Source organism: Taudactylus pleione, unplaced genomic scaffold (genome assembly GCF_031769625.1).
Source record: "Taudactylus pleione unplaced genomic scaffold, aTauple2 ptg000620l, whole genome shotgun sequence".
NCBI lineage: Eukaryota > Metazoa > Chordata > Amphibia > Anura > Myobatrachidae > Taudactylus > Taudactylus pleione.
The window spans coordinates 337,530-362,110 of record NW_028285022.1 but is presented as its reverse complement, the minus strand read 5'-3'; the positions used below and the strand labels follow the sequence as shown (position 1 = coordinate 362,110).

The 24,581-nt window shown below is 48.8% G+C and overlaps 1 protein-coding gene across 1 annotated transcript in view; it reads right to left on the bottom strand.

The window, feature by feature from the left end:
- Positions 1–21,262, bottom strand: part of LOC148479325 (SCO-spondin-like) — a 28,049-nt gene extending 6,787 nt beyond the window's left edge. Inside the window, exons 1-2 of the mRNA XM_088454596.1 lie at positions 21,188–21,262; positions 12,930–12,990 (exon numbers count right to left, since the gene is read on the bottom strand). Coding sequence (XP_088310722.1) covers positions 12,930–12,990; positions 21,188–21,253 — 127 coding nt within the window. The 5' untranslated portion in view covers positions 21,254–21,262. The remainder of the gene's footprint in view (positions 1–12,929; positions 12,991–21,187) is intronic.
- Between the last annotated feature and the right edge of the window lie 3,319 nt (positions 21,263–24,581).

The following is a 24,581-nucleotide window of genomic DNA, read 5'->3' as shown; positions in this document are numbered from 1 at the left end:
TAGGTGTATGGGAGCAATACAGTAGGTGTACAGGAAGCTATAGGTGTACCGGAGCAATACAGTAGGTGTACGGGAGCAATACAGTAGGTGTACAGGAAGCTATAGGTGTACAGGAGCAATACAATAGGTGTACGGGGAGCTAAAGGTGTATGGGAGCAATACAATAGGTGTATGGGGAGCTATAGGTGTATGGGAGCAATACAGTAGGTGTACAGGAAGCTATAGGTGTACGTGAGCACTACAGTAGGTGTACAGGGAGCTATAGGTGTATGGGAGCAATACAGTAGGAATACAGGAAGCTATACTTGTATGGGAGCAATACAGTAGGAATACACGAAGCTATAGGTGTATGGGAGCAGTACAGTAGGTGTACAGGAAGCTATAGGTGTATGGGAGCAATACAGTAGGTGTACAGGGAGATATAGGTGTATGGGAGCAATACAGTAGGTGTACAGGAAGCTATAGGTGTACCGGAGCAATACAGTAGGTGTACGGGAGCAATACAGTAGGTGTACAGGAAGCTATAGGTGTACAGGAGCAATACAATAGGTGTACGGGGAGCTAAAGGTGTATGGGAGCAATACAATAGGTGTATGGGGAGCTATAGGTGTATGGGAGCAATACAAAAGGTGTACAGGGAGCTATAGGTGTACAGGAGCAATACAGTAGGTGTACAGGAAGCTATAGGTGTACAGGAGCAATACAATAGGTGTACGGGGAGCTAAAGGTGTATGGGAGCAATACAATAGGTGTATGGGAAGCTATAGGTGTATGGGAGCAATACAAAAGGTGTACAGGGAGCTATAGGTGTACAGGAGCAATACAGTAGGTGTACGGGGAGTTATAGGTGTATGGGAGCAATACAGTAGGTGTACGGGGAGCTATAGGTGTATGGGAGCAATACAGTAGGTGTATACAGGGAGCTATAGGTGTATGGGGAGCAATACAGTAGGTGTACAGGGAGCTATAGGATAACAGTAAGCTATAGGTGTATGGGAGCTATACAGTAGGTGTACAGGGAGCTATAGGTGTATGGGAGCAATACAGTAGGTGTATGGGGAGCTGTATGTGTAGAGGGAGCTATACAGTAGGTGTATGGGGAACTATATGTTAACAGGGAGCTACAAGTGTATGGGGAGCAATACAGTAGGTGTATACAGGGAGCTACAAGTGTATGGGGAGCAATACAGTAGGTGTATACAGGGAGCTATAGGTGTATGGGGAGCAATACAGTAGGTGTACGAGGAGCTATAGGTGTACGGGAGCAATACAGTAGGTGGTCGGGGAGCTATAGGTGTACGGGGAGCTATACAGTAGGTGGTCGGGGAGCTGTATATGTAGAGGGAGTTACAGGTACAAAAAAAGTAAAGCAGCGCTTGGCATATAGGTGGGAACTATATGTTAACAGGTAGCTACAGGTGTATGGGGAGCAATACAGTAGGTGTATACAGGGAGCTATAGTTGTATGGGGAGCAATACAGTAGGTGTACGGGAGCTATAGGATAACAGGAAGCTATAGGTGTATGGGAGCATTACAGTAGGTGTACAGGGAGCTATAGGTGTATGGGAGCAATACAGTAGGTGTACAGGGAGCTATAGGTGTATGGGAGCAATACAGTAGGTGTACGGGGAGCTATAGGTGTACGGAAGCAATACAGTAGGTATATAGGGAACTGTATGTGTAGAGGGAGCTATACAGTAGGTGTATGGGGAGATATACGTGTATGGGGAACTATATGTTAACAGGGAGCTACAGGTGTATGGGGAGCAATACAGTAGGTGTACAGGGAGCTATAGGTGTATGGGGAGCAATACAGTAGGTGTACGGGGAGCTATAGGTGTACGGGAGCAATACAGTAGGTATATGGGGAGTTATACAGTAGGTGTATGGGGAGCTGTATGTGTAGAGGGAGCTATACAGTAGGTGTATTGGGAGATATAGGTGTATGGGGAACTATATGTTAACAGGGAGCTACAGGTGTAGGGGGAGCAATACAGTAGGTGTATAAAGGGAGCTATAGGTGTATGGGGAGTAATACAGTAGGTGGTCGGGGAGCTATAGGATAACAGGAAGCTATAGGTGTACGGGGAGCTACAGGTGTACAGGGAGCTATAGGTGTTCAGGGAGCTATACAGTAGGTGTACGGGGAGCTGTATGTGTACAGGGAGCTATACACTAGGTGTATGGGGAGCTGTATGTGTACAGGGAGCAATACAGTAAGTGTATGGGGAGCTGTATGTGTACAGGAAGCTATATAGTAGATGTATGGGGAGCAATACAGTAGGTGTATGGGGAGCTATACGTGTACAGGGAGCTATACATTAGGTGTACGGGGAGCTATACATTAGGTGTATGGGGAGCTATACAGTAGGTGTATGGGGAGCTATACAGTAGGTGTATGGGGAGCTTTACAGTAGGTGTATGGCGAGCTATACAGTAGGTGCATGGGGAGCTATTGGTGTACGGGGGAGTTACACAGTAGGTGTATGGGGAGCTATTGGTGTACAGGGAGCTATACATTAGGTGTATGAGGAGCTATTGGTATACGGGGGAGTTACATAGTAGGTGTATGTGGAGCTATTCATTAGGTGTACAGGACGCTATACAGTAGATGTATGGGGAGCAATACAGTAGGTGTATGGGGAGCTATTGGTGTACAGGGAGCTATACAGTAGGTGTACGGGGAGCTATAGGTGTACAGGGAGCTATACAGTAGGTGTACGGGGAGCTATACAGTAGGTGTACAGGGAGCTATACAGTAGGTGTACGGGGAGCTGTATGTGTACAGGGAGCAATACAGTAAGTGTATGAGGAGCTATAGGTGTACGGGGAGCTATACATTAGGTGTACAGGGAGCTATACATTAGGTGTACGGGGAGCTATACAGTAGGTGTATGGGGAGCTATACAGTAGGTGTATGGGGAGCTATTGGTGTACGGGGGAGTTATACAGTAGGTATATGGAGAGCGATTGGTGTACAGGGGAGTTACACAGTAGGTGTATGGGGAGCTATACAGTAGGTGTATGGGGAGCTATTGGTGTACGGGGGAGTTACACAGTAGGTGTATGGGGAGCTATTGGTGTACAGGGAGCTATACATTAGGTGTATGAGGAGCTATTGGTGTACGGGGGAGTTACACAGTAGGTGTATGGGGAGCTATTCATTAGGTGTATGGGGAGCTATTGGTGTATGGGGAGCTATACAGTAGGTGTACGGGGAGCTATAGGTGTACAAGGAGCTATACAGTAGGTGTATGGGGAGCTATACATTAGGTGTACAGGGAGCTATAGGTGTACAGGGAGCTATACAGTAGGTGTACAGGGAGCTATACAGTAGGTGTACGGGGAGCTGTATGTGTACAGGGAGCAATACAGTAAGTGTATGAGGAGCTATAGGTGTACGGGGAGCTATACATTAGGTGTACAGGGAGCTATACATTAGGTGTATGGGGAGCTATACAGTAGGTGTATGGGGAGCTATACAGTAGGTGTATGGGGAGCTATACAGTAGGTGTATGGGGAGCTATTGGTGTACGGGGGAGTTATACAGTAGGTATATGGAGAGCTATTGGTGTACAGGGGAGTTACACAGTAGGTGTATGGGGAGCTATACAGTAGGTGTATGGGGAGCTCTAGGTTTATGGGGAGCTATTGGTGTACGGGGGAGTTACACAGTAGGTGTATGGGGAGCTATTGGTGTACAGGGAGCTATACATTAGGTGTATGAGGAGCTATTGGTGTACGGGGGAGTTACACAGTAGGTGTATGGGGAGCTATTCATTAGGTGTATGGGGAGCTACTGGTGTATGGGGAGCTCTTGGTATGCGGGGGAGTTACACAGTAGGTGTATGGGGAGATATTGGTGTACAGGGAGCTAAACATTAGGTGTATGAGGAGCTATTGGTGTACGGGGGAGTAACACAGTAGGTGTATGGGGAGCTATTGGTGTACGGGGGAGTTACACAGTAGGTGTATGGGGAGCTATTGGTGTACAGGGAGCTATACATTAGGTGTATGAGGAGCTATTGGTGTACGGGGGAGCTACACAGTAGGTGTATGGGGAGCTATTGGTGTACAGGGAGCTATACATTAGGTGTATGAGGAGCTATTGGTGTACGGGGGAGTTACACAGTAGGTGTATGGGGAGCTATTCATTAAGTGTACAGGAAGCTATACAGTAGATGTATGGGGAGCAATACAGTAGGTGTATGGGGTATTGGTGTACAGGGAGCTATACAGTAGGTGTACGTGGAGCTATACATTAGGTGTATGGGGAGCTATTGGTGTACGGAGGAGTTACACAGTAGGTGTATGGGGAGCTATTCATTAGGTGTATGGGGAGCTATTGGTGTACGGGGGAGTTACACAGTAGGTGTATGGGGAGCTCTAGGTGTATGGGGAGCTATTGGTGTACGGGGGAGTTACACAGTAAGGGTATGGGGAGATATTGGTGTACAGGGAGCTAAATATTAGGTGTATGAGGAGCTATTGGTGTACAGGGGAGTTACACAGTAGGTGTATGGGGAGCTATTGGTGTACGGAGGAGTTACACAGTAGGTGTATGGGGAGATATTCATTAGGTGTATGGGGAGCTATTGGTGTACGGGGGAGTTACACAGTAGGTGTATGGGGAGCTCTAGGTGTATGGGGAGCTATTGGTGTACGGGGGAGTTACACAGTAGGTGTATGGGGAGCTATTGGTGTACGGGGGAGTTACACAGTAGGTGTATGGGGAGCTATTGGTGTACAGGGGAGTTACACAGTAGGTGTATGGGGAGCTCTAGGTGTATGGGGAGCTATTGGTGTACGGGGGAGTTACACAGTAGGTGTATGGGGAGCTATTGGTGTACAGGGAGCTATACATTCGGTGTATGAGGAGCTATTGGTGTACGGGGGAGTTACACAGTAGGTGTATGGGGAGCTATTGGTGTACAGGGAGCTATACATTAGGTGTATGAGGAGCTATTGGTGTACGGGGGAGTTACACAGTAGGTGTATGTGGAGCTATTCATTAGGTGTACAGGATGCTATACAGTAATGTATGGGGAGCAATACAGTAGGTGTATGGGGAGCTATTGGTGTACAGGGAGCTATACATTAGGTGTATGAGGAGCTATAGGTGTATGAGGAGCTATACAGTAAGTGTACAGGGAGCTATAGGTGAGGTGTATGGGGAGCTATGCATTAGGTGTATGTGGAGCTATACAGTAGGTGTATGGGAAGCTATTGGTGTACGGGGGAGTTACACAGTAATTGTACGGGGAGCTCTAGGTGTATGGGGAGCTATTGGTGTACGGGGGAGTTACACAGTAAGTGTACGGGGAGCTATACATTAGGTGTATGGGGAGCTATTCATGAGGTGTATGGGGAGCTATTGGTGTACGGGGGAGTTACACAGTAAGTGTACGGGGAGCTATACATTAGGTGTATGGGGAGCTATTCATGAGGTGTATGGGGAGCTATTGGTGTACGGGGGAGTTACACAGTAAGTGTACAGGGAGCTATACATTAGGTGTATGGGGAGCTATTCATGAGGTGTATGGGCGGCTATTGGTGTACAGGGAGCTATACATTAGGTGTATGGGGAGCTATTGGTGTACGGGGGAGTTACACAGTAGGTGTATGGGGAGCTATTGGTGTACAGGGGAGTTACACAGTAGGTGTATGGGGAGCTCTAGGTGTATGGGGGGGCTATTGGTGTACGGGGAGCTATACATTAGGTGTATGGGGAGCTATAGGTGTATGAGGAGCTATACAGTAGGTGTATGGGGAGCTATTGGTGTACGGGGGAGTTACACAGTAAGTGTACGGGGAGCTATACATTAGGTGTATGGGGGAGCTATTCATGAGGTGTATGGGGGGCCATTGGTGTACAGGGAGCTATTCATTAGGTGTATGAGGAGCTATACAGTAGGTGTATGGGGAGCTACACAGTAGGTGTACGGGGAGCTATAGGTGTCGATATATGGAAGTGGATTCCGATGTCACTCATAATTTGGCAAAAGGATACCAATTCGATTTGTATTATTGGGGATGCAGTCATGTCGACATTTACAATGGTAACAATCATAATGTCATGACATTGATGTCGACATTGGTAAAATGTTGATATGGAACATGTGGACATCTGCAGAAAGTCTACATGTTTACAATGTCGACATGTGAAATCCCGCCATTCTCAGAATTCCGCTAGTTACGTTTCGGCGGCAGGAAGGGAAATTACAGTTAGGCTGCAAGAGGGGAGGGTTAGGCTGCAGGAGGGGAAGGGAGGGTTAGGCTGCAGGAGGGGAAGGGAGGGTTAGGCTGCAGGAGGGGGAGGGAGGGTTAGGCTGCAGGAGGGGGAGAGAGGTTAGGCTGCAGGAGGGGGAGGGAGGGTTAGGCTGCAGGAGGGGCAGGGAGGGTTAGGCTGCAGAAGGGGGAGGGAGGGTTAGGCTGCAGGAGGGGGAGGGAGAGTTAGGCTGCAGGAGGAGAAGGGAGGGTTAGGCTGCAGGAGGGGAAGGGAGGGTTAGGCTGCAGGAGGGGAAGGGAGGGTTAGGCTGCAGGAGGGGGATGGAGGGTTAGGCTGCAGGAGGGGGAGGGAGGTTAGGCTGCAGGAGGAGAAGGGAGGGTTAGGCTGCAGGAGGGGAGAGTTAGACTGCAGGAGGGTTAGGCTGCAGGAGGGGGAGGGAGGGTTAGGCTGCAGGAGGGGGAGGGAGGGTTAGGCTGCAGGAGGGGGAGGGAGGGTTAGGCTGCAGGAGGGGAAGGGAGGGTTAGGCTGCAGGAGGGGAGAGTTAGACTGCAGGAGGGTTAGGCTGCAGGAGGGGGAGGGAGGGTTAGGCTGCAGGAGGGGGAGGGAGGTTAGGCTGCAGGAGGGGAAGGGAGGGTTAGGCTGCAGGAGGGGAGAGTTAGACTGCAGGAGGGTTAGGCTGCAGGAGGGGGAGGGAGGGTTAGGCTGCAGGAGGGGGATGGAGGGTTAGGCTGCAGGAGGGGGAGGGAGGTTAGGCTGCAGGAGGAGAAGGGAGGGTTAGGCTGCAGGAGGGGAGAGTTAGACTGCAGGAGGGTTAGGCTGCAGGAGGGGGAGGGAGGGTTAGGCTGCAGGAGGGGGAGGGAGGGTTAGGCTGCAGGAGGGGGAGGGAGGGTTAGGCTGCAGGAGGGGAAGGGAGGGTTAGGCTGCAGGAGGGGAAGGGAGGGTTAGGCTGCAGGAGGGGGAGGGAGGGTTAGGCTGCAGGAGGGGGAGGGAGGTTAGGCTGCAGGAGGGGGAGGGAGGGTTAGGTTGCAGGAGGGGGAGGGAGGGTTAGATTGCAGGAGGGGAGGGTTAGACTGCAGGAGGGGGAGGGGAGGTTAGACTGCAGGAGGGGAGGGGAGGGTTAGACTGCAGGAGGGTTAGGGAGGGTTAGGCTGCAGGAGGGGGAGGGAGGTTAGGCTGCAGGAGGAGAAGGGAGGGTTAGGCTGCAGGAGGGGGAGGGAGGGTTAGGCTGCAGGAGGGGGAGGGAGGGTTAGATTGCAGGAGGGGAGGGTTAGACTGCTGGAGGGGGAGGGGAGGTTAGACTGCAGGAGGGGGAGGGGAGGGTTAGGCTGCAGGAGGAGAAGGGAGGGTTAGGCTGCAGGAGGGGAGAGTTAGACTGCAGGAGGGTTAGTCTGCAGGAGGGGGAGGGAGGGTTAGGCTGCAGGAGGGGGAGGGAGGGTTAGGCTGCAGGAGGGGAAGGGAGGTTTAGGCTGCAGGAGGGGGAGGGAGGTTAGGCTGCAGGAGGGGCAGGGAGGGTTAGGCTGCAGAAGGGGGAGGGAGGGTTAGGCTGCAGGAGGGGGAGGGAGAGTTAGGCTGCAGGAGGGGGAGGGAGAGTTAGGCTGCAGGAGGAGAAGGGAGGGTTAGGCTGCAGGAGGGGAAGGGAGGGTTAGGCTGCAGGAGGGGGATGGAGGGTTAGGCTGCAGGAGGGGGAGGGAGAGTTAGGCTGCAGGAGGAGAAGGGAGGGTTAGGCTGCAGGAGGGGAAGGGAGGGTTAGGCTGCAGGAGGGGAAGGGAGGGTTAGGCTGCAGGAGGGGGATGGAGGGTTAGGCTGCAGGAGGGGGAGGGAGGTTAGGCTGCAGGAGGAGAAGGGAGGGTTAGGCTGCAGGAGGGGAGAGTTAGACTGCAGGAGGGTTAGGCTGCAGGAGGGGGAGGGAGGGTTAGGCTGCAGGAGGGGGAGGGAGGGTTAGGCTGCAGGAGGGGGAGGGAGGGTTAGGCTGCAGGAGGGGAAGGGAGGGTTAGGCTGCAGGAGGGGAGAGTTAGACTGCAGGAGGGTTAGGCTGCAGGAGGGGGAGGGAGGGTTAGGCTGCAGGAGGGGGATGGAGGGTTAGGCTGCAGGAGGGGGAGGGAGGGTTAGGCTGCAGGAGGGGGAGGGAGGGTTAGGCTGCAGGAGGGGGAGGGAGGGTTAGGCTGCAGGAGGGGAAGGGAGGGTTAGGCTGCAGGAGGGGAGAGTTAGACTGCAGGAGGGTTAGGCTGCAGGAGGGGGAGGGAGGGTTAGGCTGCAGGAGGGGGAGGGAGGTTAGGCTGCAGGAGGGGGAGGGAGGTTAGGCTGCAGGAGGGGAAGGGAGGGTTAGGCTGCAGGAGGGGGAGGGAGGTTAGGCTGCAGGAGGGGGAGGGAGGGTTAGGTTGCAGGAGGGGAGGGTTAGACTGCAGGAGGGGGAGGGGAGGTTAGACTGCAGGAGGGGAGGGGAGGGTTAGACTGCAGGAGGGTTAGGGAGGGTTAGGCTGCAGGAGGGGGAGGGAGGTTAGGCTGCAGGAGGAGAAGGGAGGGTTAGGCTGCAGGAGGGGGAGGGAGGGTTAGGCTGCAGGAGGGGGAGGGAGGTTAGGCTGCAGGAGGGTAAGGGAGGGTTAGGCTGCAGGAGGGGGAGGGAGGGTTAGGCTGCAGGAGGGGGAGGGAGGGTTAGATTGCAGGAGGGGAGGGTTAGACTGCTGGAGGGGGAGGGGAGGTTAGACTGCAGGAGGGGGAGGGGAGGGTTAGGCTGCAGGAGGAGAAGGGAGGGTTAGGCTGCAGGAGGGGAGAGTTAGACTGCAGGAGGGTTAGTCTGCAGGAGGGGGAGGGAGGGTTAGGCTGCGGGAGGGGGAGGGAGGGTTAGGCTGCAGGAGGGGGAGGGAGGGTTAGGCTGCAGGAGGGGAAGGGAGGGTTAGGCTGCAGGAGGGGGAGGGAGGTTAGGCTGCAGGAGGGTAAGGGAGGGTTAGGCTGCAGGAGGGGGAGGGAGGGTTCGGCTGCAGGAGGGGGAGGGAGGGTTAGATTGCAGGAGGGGAGGGTTAGACTGCTGGAGGGGGAGGGGAGGTTAGACTGCAGGAGGGGGAGGGGAGGGTTAGACTGCAGGAGGGGAGGGGAGGGTTAGACTGCAGGAGGGGAGGGGAGGGTTAGGCTGCAGGAGGGGAGGTTAGGGTTAGGCTGCAGGAGGGGAAGGGAGGGTTGGCTGGAGGAGGGGAAGGGAGGCTTAGGCTGCAGGAGGGGAAGGGAGGGTTAGGCTGCAGGAGGGGAGGGAAGGTGTAGGCTGCAGGAGGAGAGGGGAGGGGAGGGTTAGGCTTCAGGAGGGGGAGGTTAGGGTTAGGCTGCAGGAGGGGAAGGGAGGGTTAGGCTGCAGGAGGGGAGAGTTAGACTGCAGGAGGGTTAGTCTGCAGGAGGGGGAGGGAGGGTTAGGCTGCAGGAGGGGGAGGGAGGGTTAGGCTGCAGGAGGGGAAGGGAGGTTTAGGCTACAGGAGGGGGAGGGAGGGTTAGGCTGCAGGAGGGGGAGGGAGGTTAGGCTGCAGGAGGGTAAGGGAGGGTTAGGCTGCAGGAGGGGGAGGGAGGGTTAGGCTGCAGGAGGGGGAGGGAGGGTTAGATTGCAGGAGGGGAGGGTTAGACTGCTGGAGGGGGAGGGGAGGGTTAGGCTTCAGGAGGGGGAGGTTAGGGTTAGGCTGCAGGAGGGGAAGGGAGTGTTAGGCTGCAGGATGAGGAGGGAGGGTTAGTCTGCAGGAGGGGGAGGGAGGGTTAGGCTGCAGGAGGAGGATGGAGGGTTAGGCTGCAGGAGGGAGAGGGAGAGTTAGGCTGCAGGAAGGGAGAGTTAGGCTGCAGGAGGGAGAGGGAGAGTTAGGCTGCAGGATGGGAGAGGGACGGTTAGGCTGCAGGAGAGGGAGGGAGGGTTAGGGTGCAGGAGGGGGAGGGAGGGTTAGGCTGCAATAGGGGAGGGTTAGACTGCAGGAGGGGAGGGGAGGGTTAGGCGGCAGGAGGGGAGGGGAGGCTTAGACTGCAAGAGGGGGAGGGAGGGTTACGCTGCAGGAGGGGAAGAGAGGGTTAGGCTGCAGGAGGTGAGGGTTAGACTGCAGGAGGGGGAGGGAGGGTTAGGCTGCAGGAGGGGAGGGTTAGGCGGCAGGAGGGGGAGGATAGGGTTAGGCTGCAGGAGCGGAAAGGGACTGTTAGGCTGCAGGAGGGGAAGAGAGGGTTAGGCTGAAGGAGGGGAAGGGAGGGTTAGGCTGCAGGAGGGGAAGGGAGGGTTACGCTGCAGGAGGGGAAGTGAAGGTGTAAGGCTGCAGGAGGTGAGGGTTAGACTGCAGGAGGGGGAGGGAGGGTTAGGCTGCAGGAGGGGAGGGTTAGGCGGCAGGAGGGGGAGGATAGGGTTAGGCTGCAGAAGCGGAAAGGGACTGTTAGGCTGCAGGAGGGGAAGGGAGGATTAGGCTGCAGGAGGGGAAGGGAGGGTTAGGCTGCAGGAGGGGGAGGGAGGGTTAGACTGCAGGAGGGGAGGGTTAGACTGCAGGAGGGGGAGGGAGGGTTAGGCTGCAGTAGGGGGAGGTTAGGGTTAGGCTGCAGGAGGGGAAAGGTGGGTTAGGCTGCATGAGGGGAAGGGAGGGTTAGGCTGCAGGAGGGGAGGGTTAGACTGCAGGAGGGGAGGGGAGGGTTAGACTGCAGGAGGGGAGGGGAGGGTTAGACTGCAGGAGGGGAGGGGAGGGGAGGGTTAGGCTGCAGGAGGAGAGGGGAGGGTTAGGCTGCAGGAGGGGAAGGGAGGGTTAGGCTGCACGAAGGGAGGGGAGGGTTAGACTGCAGGAGGGGAGGGAAGGGTTAGGCTGCAGGAGGGGAGGGTTACGCTGCAGGAGGGGAGGGGAGGGTTAGATTGCAGGAGGGGAGGGGAGGGTTAGACTGCAGGAGGGGAGGGGAGGGTTAGACTGCAGGAGGGGGAGGGAGGGTTAGGCTGCAGGAGGGGGAGGGAGCGTTAGGCTGCAGGAGGGGGAGGGAGGGTTAGGCTGCAGGAGGGGGAGGGATGGTTAGGCTGCAGGAGGGGGAGGGAGGGTTAGGCTGCAGGAGGGGTAGGGAGGGTTAGTCTGCAGGGGGAAGGTGGGTAGGCACTAGGAAGAGGGCTAAGGTTCCTAGTGCCTATTCCCCAATACCTAACCACCAGTGCCTAACCACTGGTGGTTAGGTATTGGGGAATAGGCACTAGGAAGGTGGTTAGTGTTAGGCACTAGAGAGGGTTAGGCTGTGGGAGGGGTGGGTGAGGCTATGGATGAGTAGGGTGAGCCTGCAGGATTTAGGCACCAGGGGCTAAGATAGTGACAGAGTTTGTTTTCTGTGATGAGAGTGTGTGAGGATGTTTGTTATGAAGTACAGAGTTCAACTAAAAATAGAAGGCAGCCTCCCAAGTGTCTGAGATAACCTGATATAGAATAGAGGGCAGCCTCCCCTGTGACTGACATCGCTAGAATAGGGGGCAGCCTCCCCTGTGACTGACGTCCCTAGAATAGAGGGCAGCCTCCCCTGTGACGCACGTTCCGAGAATACAGGGCAGCCTCCCCAGTGACTGACCTCCCTAGAATAGAGGGCAACCTCCCCTGTGACTGACGTCCCTAAAATAGAGGGCAGCCTCCCCTGTGACTGACGTCGCTAGAATAGAGGGCAGCCTCCCCTGTGACTGACGTCCCTAGAATAGAGGGCAGCCTCCCCTGTGACACACGTTCCTAGAATACAGGGCAGCCTCCCCAGTGACTGACCTCCCTAGAATAGAGGGCAACCTCCCTTGTGACAGACGTCCCTAGAATAGAGGGCAGCCCCACCAGTGCCTGACGTCCCTAGAATAGAGCGCAGCCTCCCCTGTGACGGACGTCCCTAGAATAGAGGGCAGCCTCCCCTGTGACTGACCTCCCTAGAATAGATGGCAGCCTCCCCTGTGACTGATGTCCCTAGAATAGAGGGTAGCCTCCCTTGTGACTGACGTCCCTAGAATAGAGGGCAGCCTCCCCTGTGACTGACGTCCCTAGAATAGAGGGCAGCCTCCCCTGTGACTGACGTCCCTAGAATAGAGGGCAGCCTCCCCAGTGACTGATGTCCATAGAATAGAGGGCAGCCTCCCCTGTAACTGACTTCCCTAGAATAGAGGGCAGCCTCCCCTGTGATGGACGTTCCTAGAATACAGGCCAGCCTCCCCAGTAACTGACCTCCCTTGACTGACGTCCCTAGAATAGAGGGCAGCCTCCCCTGTGACTGACGTCCCTAGAATAGAGGGCAGCCTCCCCTGTGACAGACGTCCCTAGAATAGAGGGCAGCCTCCCCTGTGACTGATGTCCCTAGAATAGAGGGCAACCTCCCCTGTGACGGACGTCCCTAGAATAGAGGGCAACCTCCCCTGTGACTGACGTCCTTAGAATAGAGGGCAGCCCCACCAGTGACTGACGTCCCTAGAATAGAGGGCAGCCTCCCCTGTGACTGACCTCCCTAGAATAGAGGGCAGCCTCCCCAGTGACTGACGTCCCTAGAATAGAGGGCAGCCTCCCCTGTGACTGAAGTCCCTAGAATAGAGGGTAGCCTCCCTTGTGACTGACGTCCCTAGAATAGAGGGCAGCTTCCCCTGTGACTGATGTCCCTAGAATAGAGGGTAGCCTCCCCAGTGACTGACGTCCCTAGAATAGAGGGCAGCCTTGCTGTGACACGCATGTATGCCCTAGCATGTACCACATATAAATATCATACCTCGTATCTCTTTCCGGCACACAGGACAACATTCTCCCGGCTCCTGAACTTTCACCTCACCCTATGGGGGAGAAGGTCGTTATAGCCAACACATGCAGTTACTATTCCAGGTATTAGTTACTACTAGTACTAGAGGGAGACCTGTGTCCATTACTACTCCAATAACTAGTCTCAGATAACAGACTGTTATTAAAGTCACTGACCCCAGTGTCAGTGTGATGTATGTACAATGTTATCATTACCCCAGTATCAGTGTGATGTATGCACCATGTTATCATTACCCCAGTATCAGTGTGATGTATGTACCATGTTATCATTACCCCAGTATCAGTGTGATGTATGTACCATGTTATTACCCCAGTATCAGTGTGATGTATGTACCATGTTATCATTACCCCAGTATCAGTGTGATGTATGTACCATGTTATCATTACCCCAGTATCAGTGTGATGTATGTACAATGTTATTACCCTAGTATCAGTGTGATGAATGTACCATGCTATTACCCCAGAATCAGTGTGATGTATGTACCATGTTATCATTACCCCAGTGTCAGTGTGATGTATGTACAATGTTATTACCCCAGTGCCAGTGTGATGTATGTACCATGTTATCATTACCCCAGTATCAGTGTGATGTATGTACCATGTTATCATTACCCCAGTATCAGTGTGATGTATGTACCATGTTATCATTACCCCAGTATCAGTGTGATGTATGTACCATGTTATCATTACCCCAGTATCAGGGTGATGTATGTACCATGTTATCATTACCCCAGTGCCAGTGTGATGTATGTACAATGTTATCATTACCCCAGTATCAGTGTGATGTATGTACCATGTTATCATTACCCCAGTATCAGTGTGATGTATGTACCATGTTATCATTACCCCAGTATCAGTGTGATGTATGTACCATGTTATCATTACCCCAGTATCAGTGTGATGTATGTACCATGTTATTACCCCAGTATCAGTGTGATGTATGTACCATGTTATCATTACCCCAGTATCAGTGTGATGTATGTACCATGTTATCATTACCCCAGTATCAGTGTGATGTATGTACCATGTTATCATTACCCCAGTATCAGTGTGATGTATGTACAATGTTATCATTACCCCAGTATCAGTGTGATGTATGTACAATGTTATCATTACCCCGTGTCTGTGTGATGTATGTACCATGCTATTACCCCAGTATCAGTGTGATGTATGTACCATGTTATCATTACCCCAGTATCAGTGTGATGTATGTACCATGTTATCATTACCCCAGTATCAGTGTGATGTATGTACAATGTTATTACCCTAGTATCAGTGTGATGAATGTACCATGCTATTACCCCAGAATCAGTGTGATGTATGTACCATGTTATCATTACCCCAGTGTCAGTGTGATGTATGTACAATGTTATTACCCCAGTGCCAGTGTGATGTATGTACCATGTTATCATTACCCCAGTGTCAGTGTGATGTATGTACAATGTTATCATTACCCCAGTGTCAGTGTGAAGTATGAACAATGTTATCATTACCCCAGTGTCAGTGTGATGTATGTACAATGTTATTACCCCAGTGTCAGTGTGATGTATGTACCATGTTATTACCCCAGTATCAGTGTGATGTATGTACAATGTTATTTCCCCAGTATCAGTGTGATGTATGTACAATGTTATCATTACCCCAGTGTCAGTGTGATGTATGTACCATGTTATCATTACCCCAGTGTCAGTGTGATGTATGTACCATGTTATCATTACCCCAGTATCAGTGTGATGTATGTACCATGTTATCATTACCCCTGTATCAGTGTGATGTATGTACCATGTTATCATTACCCCAGTATCAGTGTGATGTATGTACCATGTTATTACCCCAGTATCAGTGTGATGTATGTACCATGTTATCATTACCCCAGTATCAGTGTGATGTATGTACCATGTTATTACCCCAGTGTCAGTGTGATGTATGTACCATGTTATCATTACCCCAGTGTCAGTGTGATGTATGTACCATGTTATCATTACCTCAGTATCAGTGTGATGTATGTACCATGTTATCATTACCCCAGTATCAGTGTGATGTATGTACCATGTTATCATTACCCCAGTGTCAGTGTGATGTATGTACCATGTTATTACCCCAGTATCAGTGTGATGTATGTACAATGTTATCATTACCCCAGTATCAGTGTGATGTATGTACCATGTTATCATTACCCCAGTATCAGTGTGATGTATGTACCATGTTATTACCCCAGTATCAGTGTGATGTATGTACAATGTTATCATTACCCCGTGTCAGTGTGATGTATGTACCATGTTATTACCCCAGTATCAGTGTGATGTATGTACCATGTTATCATTACCCCAGTATCAGTGTGATGTATGTACCATGTTATCATTACCCCAGTATCAGTGTGATGTATGTACAATGTTATTACCCTAGTATCAGTGTGATGAATGTACCATGCTATTACCCCAGAATCAGTGTGATGTATGTACCATGTTATCATTACCCCAGTGTCAGTGTGATGTATGTACAATGTTATTACCCCAGTGTCAGTGTGATGTATGTACCATGTTATCATTACCCCAGTATCAGTGTGATGTATGTACCATGTTATCATTACCCCAGTGTCAGTGTGATGTATGTACAATGTTATCATTACCCCAGTGTCAGTGTGAAGTATGAACAATGTTATCATTACCCCAGTGTCAGTGTGATGTATGTACAATGTTATCATTACCCCAGTGTCAGTGTGAAGTATGTACCATGTTATTACCCCAGTATCAGTGTGATGTATGTACAATGTTATTTCCCCAGTATCAGTGTGATGTATGTACAATGTTATCATTACCCCAGTGTCAGTGTGATGTATGTAACATGTTATTACCCCAGTATCAGTGTGATGTATGTAACATGTTATTACCCCAGTATCAGTGTGATGTATGTACAATGTTATTACCCCAGTGTCAGTGTGATGTATGTACAATGTTATTACCCCAGTATCAGTGTGATGCATGTACAATGTTATTACCCCAGTATCAGTGTGATGTATGTACAATGTTATTACCCCAGTATCAGTGTGATGTATGTACCATGTTATTACCCCAGTATCAGTGTGATGTATGTACAATGTTATTACCCCAGTGTCAGTGTGATGTATGTGCAATGTTATTACCCCAGTATCAGTGTGATGTATGTACCATGTTATTACCCCAGTATCAGTGTGATGTATGTACAATGTTATTTCCCCAGTATCAGTGTGATGTATGTACAATGTTATCATTACCCCAGTGTCAGTGTGATGTATGTACCATGTCATTACCCCAGTGTCAGTGTGATGTATGTACAATGTTATTACCTCAGTATCAGTGTGATGTATGTGCAATGTTATTACCCCAGTATCAGTGTGAAGTATGAACAATGTTATCATTACCCCAGTGTCAGTGTGATGTATGTAACATGTTATTACCCCAGTATCAGTGTGATGTATGTAACATGTTATTACCTCAGTGTCAGTGTGATGTATGTACAATGTTATTACCCCAGTGTCAGTGTGATGTATGTACAATGTTATTACCCCAGTATCAGTGTGATGCATGTACAATGTTATTACCCCAGTATTAGTGTGATGTATGTACAATGTTATTACCCCAGTATCAGTGTGATGTATGTACCATGTTATTACTCCAGTATCAGTGTGATGTATGTACCATGTTATTACCCCAGTGTCAGTGTGATGTATGTACCATGTTATTACCCCAGTGTCAGTGTGATGTATGTACCATGTTATTACCCCAGTATCAGTGTGATGTATGTGCAATGTTATTACCCCAGTATCAGTGTGATGTATTTACCATGTTATTACCCCAGTGTCAGTGTGATGTATGTACCATGTTATTACCCCAGTGTCAGTGTGATGTATGTGCAATGTTATTACCCCAGTATCAGTGTGATGTATGTACCATGTTATTACCCCAGTATTAGTGTGATGTATGTACCATGTTATTACCCCAGTATCAGTGTGATGTATGTACAATGTTGTTATTACCCCAGTGTCAGTGTGATGTATGTACAATGTTATTACTCCAGTATCAGTGTGATGTATGTACAATGTTATTACACCAGTGTCAGTGTGATGTATGTACAATGTTATTACTCCAGTATCAGTGTGATGTATGTACAATGTTGTTACCCCAGTGTCAGTGTGATGTATGTACAATGTTATCATTACCCCAGTATCAGTGTGATGTATGTACAATGTTATTACCCCAGTATCAGTGTGATGTATGTACAATGTTATTACCCCAGTGTCAGTGTGATGTATGTACAATGTTATCAATACCCCAGTATCAGTGTGATGTATGTACAATGTTATCATTACCCCAGTATCAGTGTGATGTATGTACAATGTTATTACCCCAGTATCAGTGTGATGTATGTACAATGTTATTACCCCAGTGTCAGTGTGATGTATGTACAATGTTATCAATACTCCAGTATCAGTGTGATGTATGTACAATGTTATTACCCTAGTATCAGTGTGATGAATGTACCATGCTATTACCCCAGAATCAGTGTGATGTATGTACCATGTTATCATTACCCCAGTGTCAGTGTGATGTATGTACAATGTTATTACCCCAGTGTCAGTGTGATGTATGTACCATGTTATCATTACCCCAGTATCAGTGTGATGTATGTACCATGTTATCATTACCCCAGTGTCAGTGTGATGTATGTACAATGTTATCAATACTCCAGTATCAGTGTGATGTATGTACAATGTTATTACCCTAGTATCAGTGTGATGAATGTACCATGCTATTACCCCAGAATCAGTGTGATGTATGTACCATGTTATCATTACCCCAGTGTCAGTGTGATGTATGTACAATGTTATTACCCCAGTGTCAGTGTGATGTATGTACCATGTTATCATTACCCCAGTATCAGTGTGATGTATGTACCATGTTATCATTACCCCAGTGTCAGTGTGATGTATGTACAATGTTATCATTACCCCAGTGTCAGTGTGAAGTATGAACAATGTTATCATTACCCCAGTGTCAGTGTGATGTATGTACAATGTTATCATTACCCCAGTGTCAGTGTGAAGTATGTACCATGTTATTACCCCAGTATCAGTGTGATGTATGTACAATGTTATTTCCCCAGTATCAGTGTGATGTATGTACAATGTTATCATTACCCCAGTGTCAGTGTGATGTATGTACAATGTTATCATTACCCCAGTGTCAGTGTGATGTATGTACAATATTATTACCCCTGTGTCAGTGTGATGTATGTACCATGTTATTACCCCTGTGTCAGTGTGATGTATGTAACATGTTATTACCTCAGTATCAGTGTGATGTATGTACCATGTTATCATTACCCCAGTGTCAGTGTGATGTATGTACAATGTTATTACCCCAGTATCAGTGTGATGTATGTACAATGTTATCATTACCCCAGTGTCAGTGTGATGTATGTACAATGTTATCATTACCCCAGTGTCAGTGTGATGTATGTACAATATTATTACCCCTGTGTCAGTGTGATGTATGTACCATGTTACTACCCCAGTGTCAGTGTGATGTATGTACCATGTTATTACCCCTGTGTCAGTGTGATGTATGTAACATGTTATTACCCCAGTATCAGTGTGATGTATGTACAATGTTATTACCCCAGTGTCAGTGTGATGTATGTACAATGTTATTACCCCAGTATCAGTGTGATGCATGTACAATGTTATTACCCCAGTATCAGTGTGATGTATGTACAATGTTATTACCCCAGTATCAGTGTGATGTATGTACCATGTTATTACCCCAGTATCAGTGTGATGTATGTACAATGTTATTACCCCAGTGTCAGTGTGATGTATGTACAATGTTATTACCCCAGTATCAGTGTGATGCATGTACAATGTTATTACCCCAGTATCAGTGTGATGTATGTACAATGTTATTACCCCAGTATCAGTGTGATGTATGTACCATGTTATTACCCCAGTATCAGTGTGATGTATGTACAATGTTATTACCCCAGTGTCAGTGTGATGTATGTGCAATGTTATTACCCCAGTATCAGTGTGATGTATGTACCATGTTATTACCCCAGTATCAGTGTGATGTATGTACAATGTTATTTCCCCAGTATCAGTGTGATGTATGTACAATGTTATCATTACCCCAGTGTCAGTGTGATGTATGTACCATGTCATTACCCCAGTGTCAGTGTGATGTATGTACAATGTTATTACCCCAGTATCAGTGTGATGTATGTGCAATGTTATTACCCCAGTATCAGTGTGAAGTATGAACAATGTTATCATTACCCCAGTGTCAGTGTGATGTATGTAACATGTTATTACCCCAGTATCAGTGTGATGTATGTAACATGTTATTACCCCAGTGTCAGTGTGATGTATGTACAATGTTATTACCCCAGTGTCAGTGTGATGTATGTACAATGTTATTACCCCAGTATCAGTGTGATGCATGTACAATGTTATTACCCCAGTATTAGTGTGATGTATGTACAATGTTATTACCCCAGTATCAGTGTGATGTATGTACCATGTTATTACTCCAGTATCAGTGTGATGTATGTACCATGTTATTACCCCAGTGTCAGTGTGATGTATGTACCATGTTATTACCCCAGTGTCAGTGTGATGTATGTACCATGTTATTACCCCAGTATCAGTGTGATGTATGTGCAATGTTATTACCCCAGTATCAGTGTAATGTATTTACCATGTTATTACCCCAGTGTCAGTGTGATGTATGTACCATGTTTTACCCCAGTGTCAGTGTGATGTATGTGCAATGTTATTACCCCAGTATCAGTGTGATGTATGTACCATGTTATTACCCCAGTATCAGTGTGATGTATGTACCATGTTATTACCCCAGTATCAGTGTGATGTATGTACAATGTTGTTATTACCCCAGTGTCAGTGTGATGTATGTACAATGTTATTACTCCAGTATCAGTGTGATGTATGTACAATGTTATTACACCAGTGTCAGTGTGATGTATGTACAATGTTATTACTCCAGTATCAGTGTGATGTATGTACAATGTTGTTACCCCAGTGTCAGTGTGATGTATGTACAATGTTATCATTACCCCAGTATCAGTGTGATGTATGTACAATGTTATTACCCCAGTATCAGTGTGATGTATGTACAATGTTATTACCCCAGTGTCAGTGTGATGTATGTACAATGTTATCAATACCCCAGTATCAGTGTGATGTATGTACAATGTTATCATTACCCCAGTATCAGTGTGATGTATGTACAATGTTATTACCCCAGTATCAGTGTGATGTATGTACAATGTTATTACCCCAGTGTCAGTGTGATGTATGTACAATGTTATCAATACTCCAGTATCAGTGTGATGTATGTACAATGTTATTACCCCAGTATCAGTGTGATGTATGTACCCATGTTATTACCCCAGTGTCAGTGTGATGTATGTACGATGTTATTACCCCAGTGTCAGTGTGATATATGTACCATGTTATTACCCCAGTATCAGTGGGATGTATGTACCATGTTATCATTACCCCAGTATCAGTGTGATGTATGTACCATGTTATTACCCCAGTATCAGTGTGATGTATGTACAATGGCCCTCATTCAGAGTCGTACGCTCTGAGCAGAGCGCACGCTCTGAATGAGGGCCGGGCTCCATGAAAATGGAGCGTCCTCCTGGACGCTCGTATAGCTGTGGGTCACCACCCACAGGCTATACGAGCGTGCATTTTGATGGCCGCGATGGTCGTGCCCATCGCGACCATCGAAATTGCGAGCCAGAGCCTGCGGTTGAGGTTTTCAACCGCAAGCTCCGGAGTGATTTTGGCTTTATCAGAGCCAAAATCACTCCCACTGACATCACTAGTGATGTCAGTGGGCCGGCTTCTGACGGGAGGCGTTCCCGTGGGAACGCCCCCGTCAGGGAGGCACGCCCCCGGCACGCCTACCAAAGGGGGCGTGCTGTCAATCAACATTGACAGCACGCCCCCTTTGATCGGACCTTCGCTCGTCGCGTCTGGCGCATGCGCACGACGGAGCTCCCTCCGTCGTGCGCATGCTCATTCCATAACATCGACCCACTTGCGAGCGGACAGCCGCTCGCGAGTGGGTCTGAATCAGGCCCAATGTTATTACCCCAGTATCAGTGTGATGTATGTACCATGTTATTGCCCCTTTATTTGGCTCTTACCTCTACACAGTACAGTAGGGGGCATCTGGCAGCGCAGACCCCTATGCCATTCACACAGCGGCACATGTTACATCCGTCCTGCCAATCTGTGCCAGGCTGCACAATACAAATCTTACTATTATACAGATGCCACAAGTAATAAATGATGAATAATAATAAATAATAATATTATAATATGATCAGTATAACAAGAAGACTTTACAGTTTCCCAGATGTGTCACTAATAGTGATTAATGCTGATCTGTGTATTACGGGGATTTGGGGGGCTCCAGTGACCCCATCATCAGGGCTTCTGGGGATCAGGCGTAGTTACTGTCTGACGCAGCTTCTCCCATTATCCCAGATGACCGTGTCCCCTCCTAATTCCTAATGTGGTCTCGGTGTTCAAGGACGTGTCCCCTCCTAATTCCTAATGTGGTCTCGGTGTACAAGGACGTGTCCCCTCCTAATTCCTAATGTGGTCTCGGTGTACAAGGCCGTGTCCCCTCCTAATTCCTAATGTGGTCTCGGTGTACAAGGCCGTGTCCCCTCCTAATTCCTAATGTGGTCTCGGTGTACAATTTGCCCATCTGACTCTTATAGGACGATTCAGATGCGAGTGATGATTAAAGAAACGCAATTTTCTAGAAGTTTTGGTCGCTCGGCATCGGGTCATTAAATTCACGCTGCAAAGATCGATGCCGCCAATCTCACTTATACACGTTACCTGCTAATCTCAGGATCGGTGGTTGTTGGGCTACAGAAACAATTCACTTCCACAACACTGAGATTGGCGTCACAGCCCACGTCATGCATTGTCCTGGGGAGGGGGCAGTGTCACCAGTGGGTTTACTAGTAACTGGTGATTTCTAATTGCAAATATCTCGCCTGTGGCCATGAGGAGTCTGTACACAGTTCTTATTTGTGTGTCAGAACGGCAAACAGACCTTGTAGTCAAGACGATAATAAGACAGATGTTATCTGTAACAGAGAGTGGGCTCACTATGGCGCATTATGGTCCAATTACCAGTTAGAGCCAAATTATAGTGAATTGCTTACAATATACAGATAGTATGGCTGTGATGTCAGAGAGCGATAGGTGTGTGCGCTTAGTATCTGTGATGTCAGAGAGCGATAGGTGTCTGCGCTTAGTATCTGTGATGTCAGAGAGCGATGTGTGTGTGCGCTTAGTATTTGTGATGTCAGAGCGATAGGTGTCTGCACTTAGTATTTCTATGATGTCAGAGAACGATGTGTGTGTGCGCTTAGTATCTGTGATGTCAGAGAGCGATAGGTGTCTGCGCTTAGTATTTCTGTGATGTCAGAGCGAAAGGTGTCTGCGCTTAGTATTTCTGTGATATCAGAGAGCGATATATGTCTGCTCTTAGTATTTCTGTGATGTCAGAGCGATAGGTGTGTGCATAGTATGTCTGAGCAATATATGTCTGCTCTTAGTATTTCTGTGATGTCAGAGCGATAGGTGTGTGCATAGTATGTCTGAGCAATATATGTCTGCTCTTAGTATTTCTGTGATGTCAGAGAGCAATAGGTGTGTGCGTTTAGTACTTCTGTGATGTCAGAGCGATAGGTGTCTGCGCTTAGTGTATCTGTGATGTCAGAGAGCGATAGGTGTCTGCACTTAGTATGTCTGATGTCAGAGCAATAGTATTTCTGTGATGTCAGGGAGCAATATATGTCTGCTCTTAATATTTCTGTGATGTCAGAGAGCGATACTCGTGTGCGCTTAGTATGTCTGTGATGTCAGAGAACGATAGGTGTCTGTGCTTAGTATTTCTGTGATGTCAGAGCAATATATGTCTGCTCTCAGTATTTCTGTGATGTCAGAGGGCCTGATTCAGAGCCGGACGCAATTAGCGCTCGCTCGTCCAGAAAATAGGGGTGGCTATTCAAATGAACCGTTCGCTCTTTGCGGTCTGTTCACGCCTCTAGGTCTGAACGAGCGTACAAAACTTGCGGTCGTTTTTTGGTAAAATACGCCCCCTGGCCGCTCGCATCCTACGTCATGTCCGCTATTTATTAGATTAATCGAGTACATCGACCAGAGTATGAACTGCTCGCTATTCTTGGGGTTGTTTTTGCTACCACAATTTTGCGAGCAGTTCTGGCTATAAAATAACCCAGTGACGTAGTCAATGACGCTGCTGTTTTAATTATGCACACCCATAAAACGCCCGTTTTGACATTTAAGCACGCCTGCGTTCTGATCTCCACTCCCCGTTTTCAAGCACCTTCCCCCGTTACCACCGACATACGCCTCTTTCTGTCACTCAAATTATCAGGCATTCGCCAATTTGCGAGCACATGAATTTTGACGGCACTGACTGGTTCGCGCATGCGCATAACGATCCGTACGCATGCGCAGTTGGGCAAACATCGCTCGGAGCAAACGAGCGGCCGCTTACGAGCGGCTCTGAATCAGGCCCAGAGAGCGATAGGCGTCTGCACTTAGTATTTCTGTGATGTCAGAGAGCGAAAGGTGTCTGCGCTTAGTATTTCTGTGATATCAGAGAGGGATAGGTGTCTGCGCTTAGTGTATCTGTGATGTCAGAGAGCGATAGGTGTCTGCGCTTAGTATTTTTGTGATGTCAGAGAGCGATAGGTGTCTGCACTTAGTGTATCTGTGATGTCAGAGAGCGATAGGTGTCTGCGCTTAGTATTTCTGTGATGTCAGAGAGCGATGTGTCTGCGCTTAGTATTTCTGTGATGTCAGAGAGCGATGTGTCTGCGCTTAGTGTATCTGTGATGTCAGAGAGCGATAGGTGTCTGCGCTTAGTGTATCTGTGATGTCAGAAAGCGATAGGTGTCTGCGCTTAGTATTTCTGTGATGTCAGAGAGCGATGTGTCTGCGCGCTTAGTATGTCTGTGATGTCAGAGAGCGATGTGTCTGCGCTTAGTCTTTCTGTGATGTCAGAGAGCGATAGGTGTCTGCGCTTAGTCTATCTGTGATGTCAGAGAGCGATAGGTGTCTGCGCTTAGTCTATCTGTGATGTCAGAGAGCGATAGGTGACTGCGCTTAGTGTATCTGTGATGTCAGCGAGCGATGAGTGTCTGCGCTTAGTGTATCTGTGATGTCAAAGAGCGATAGGTGACTGCGCTTAGTGTATCTGTGATGTCAGAGAGCGATAGGTGTCTGCGCTTAGTATTTCTGTGATGTCAGAGAGCGATGTGTCTGCGCTTAGTATTTCTGTGATGTCAGAGAGTGATATGTGTGTGCTTAGTGTATCTGTGATGTCAGAGAGCGATGGGTGTCTGCGCTTAGTGTTTCTGCGGTGATTCATGCTCAGAATCGATGGTGTAGTGGTGACTGGTTCCCCTCAGACGTTTGAACATATATCTAAGGACATTCACACATCAGTTGAGTATTGATTCTTACATTACTAATCATTCCTGAATT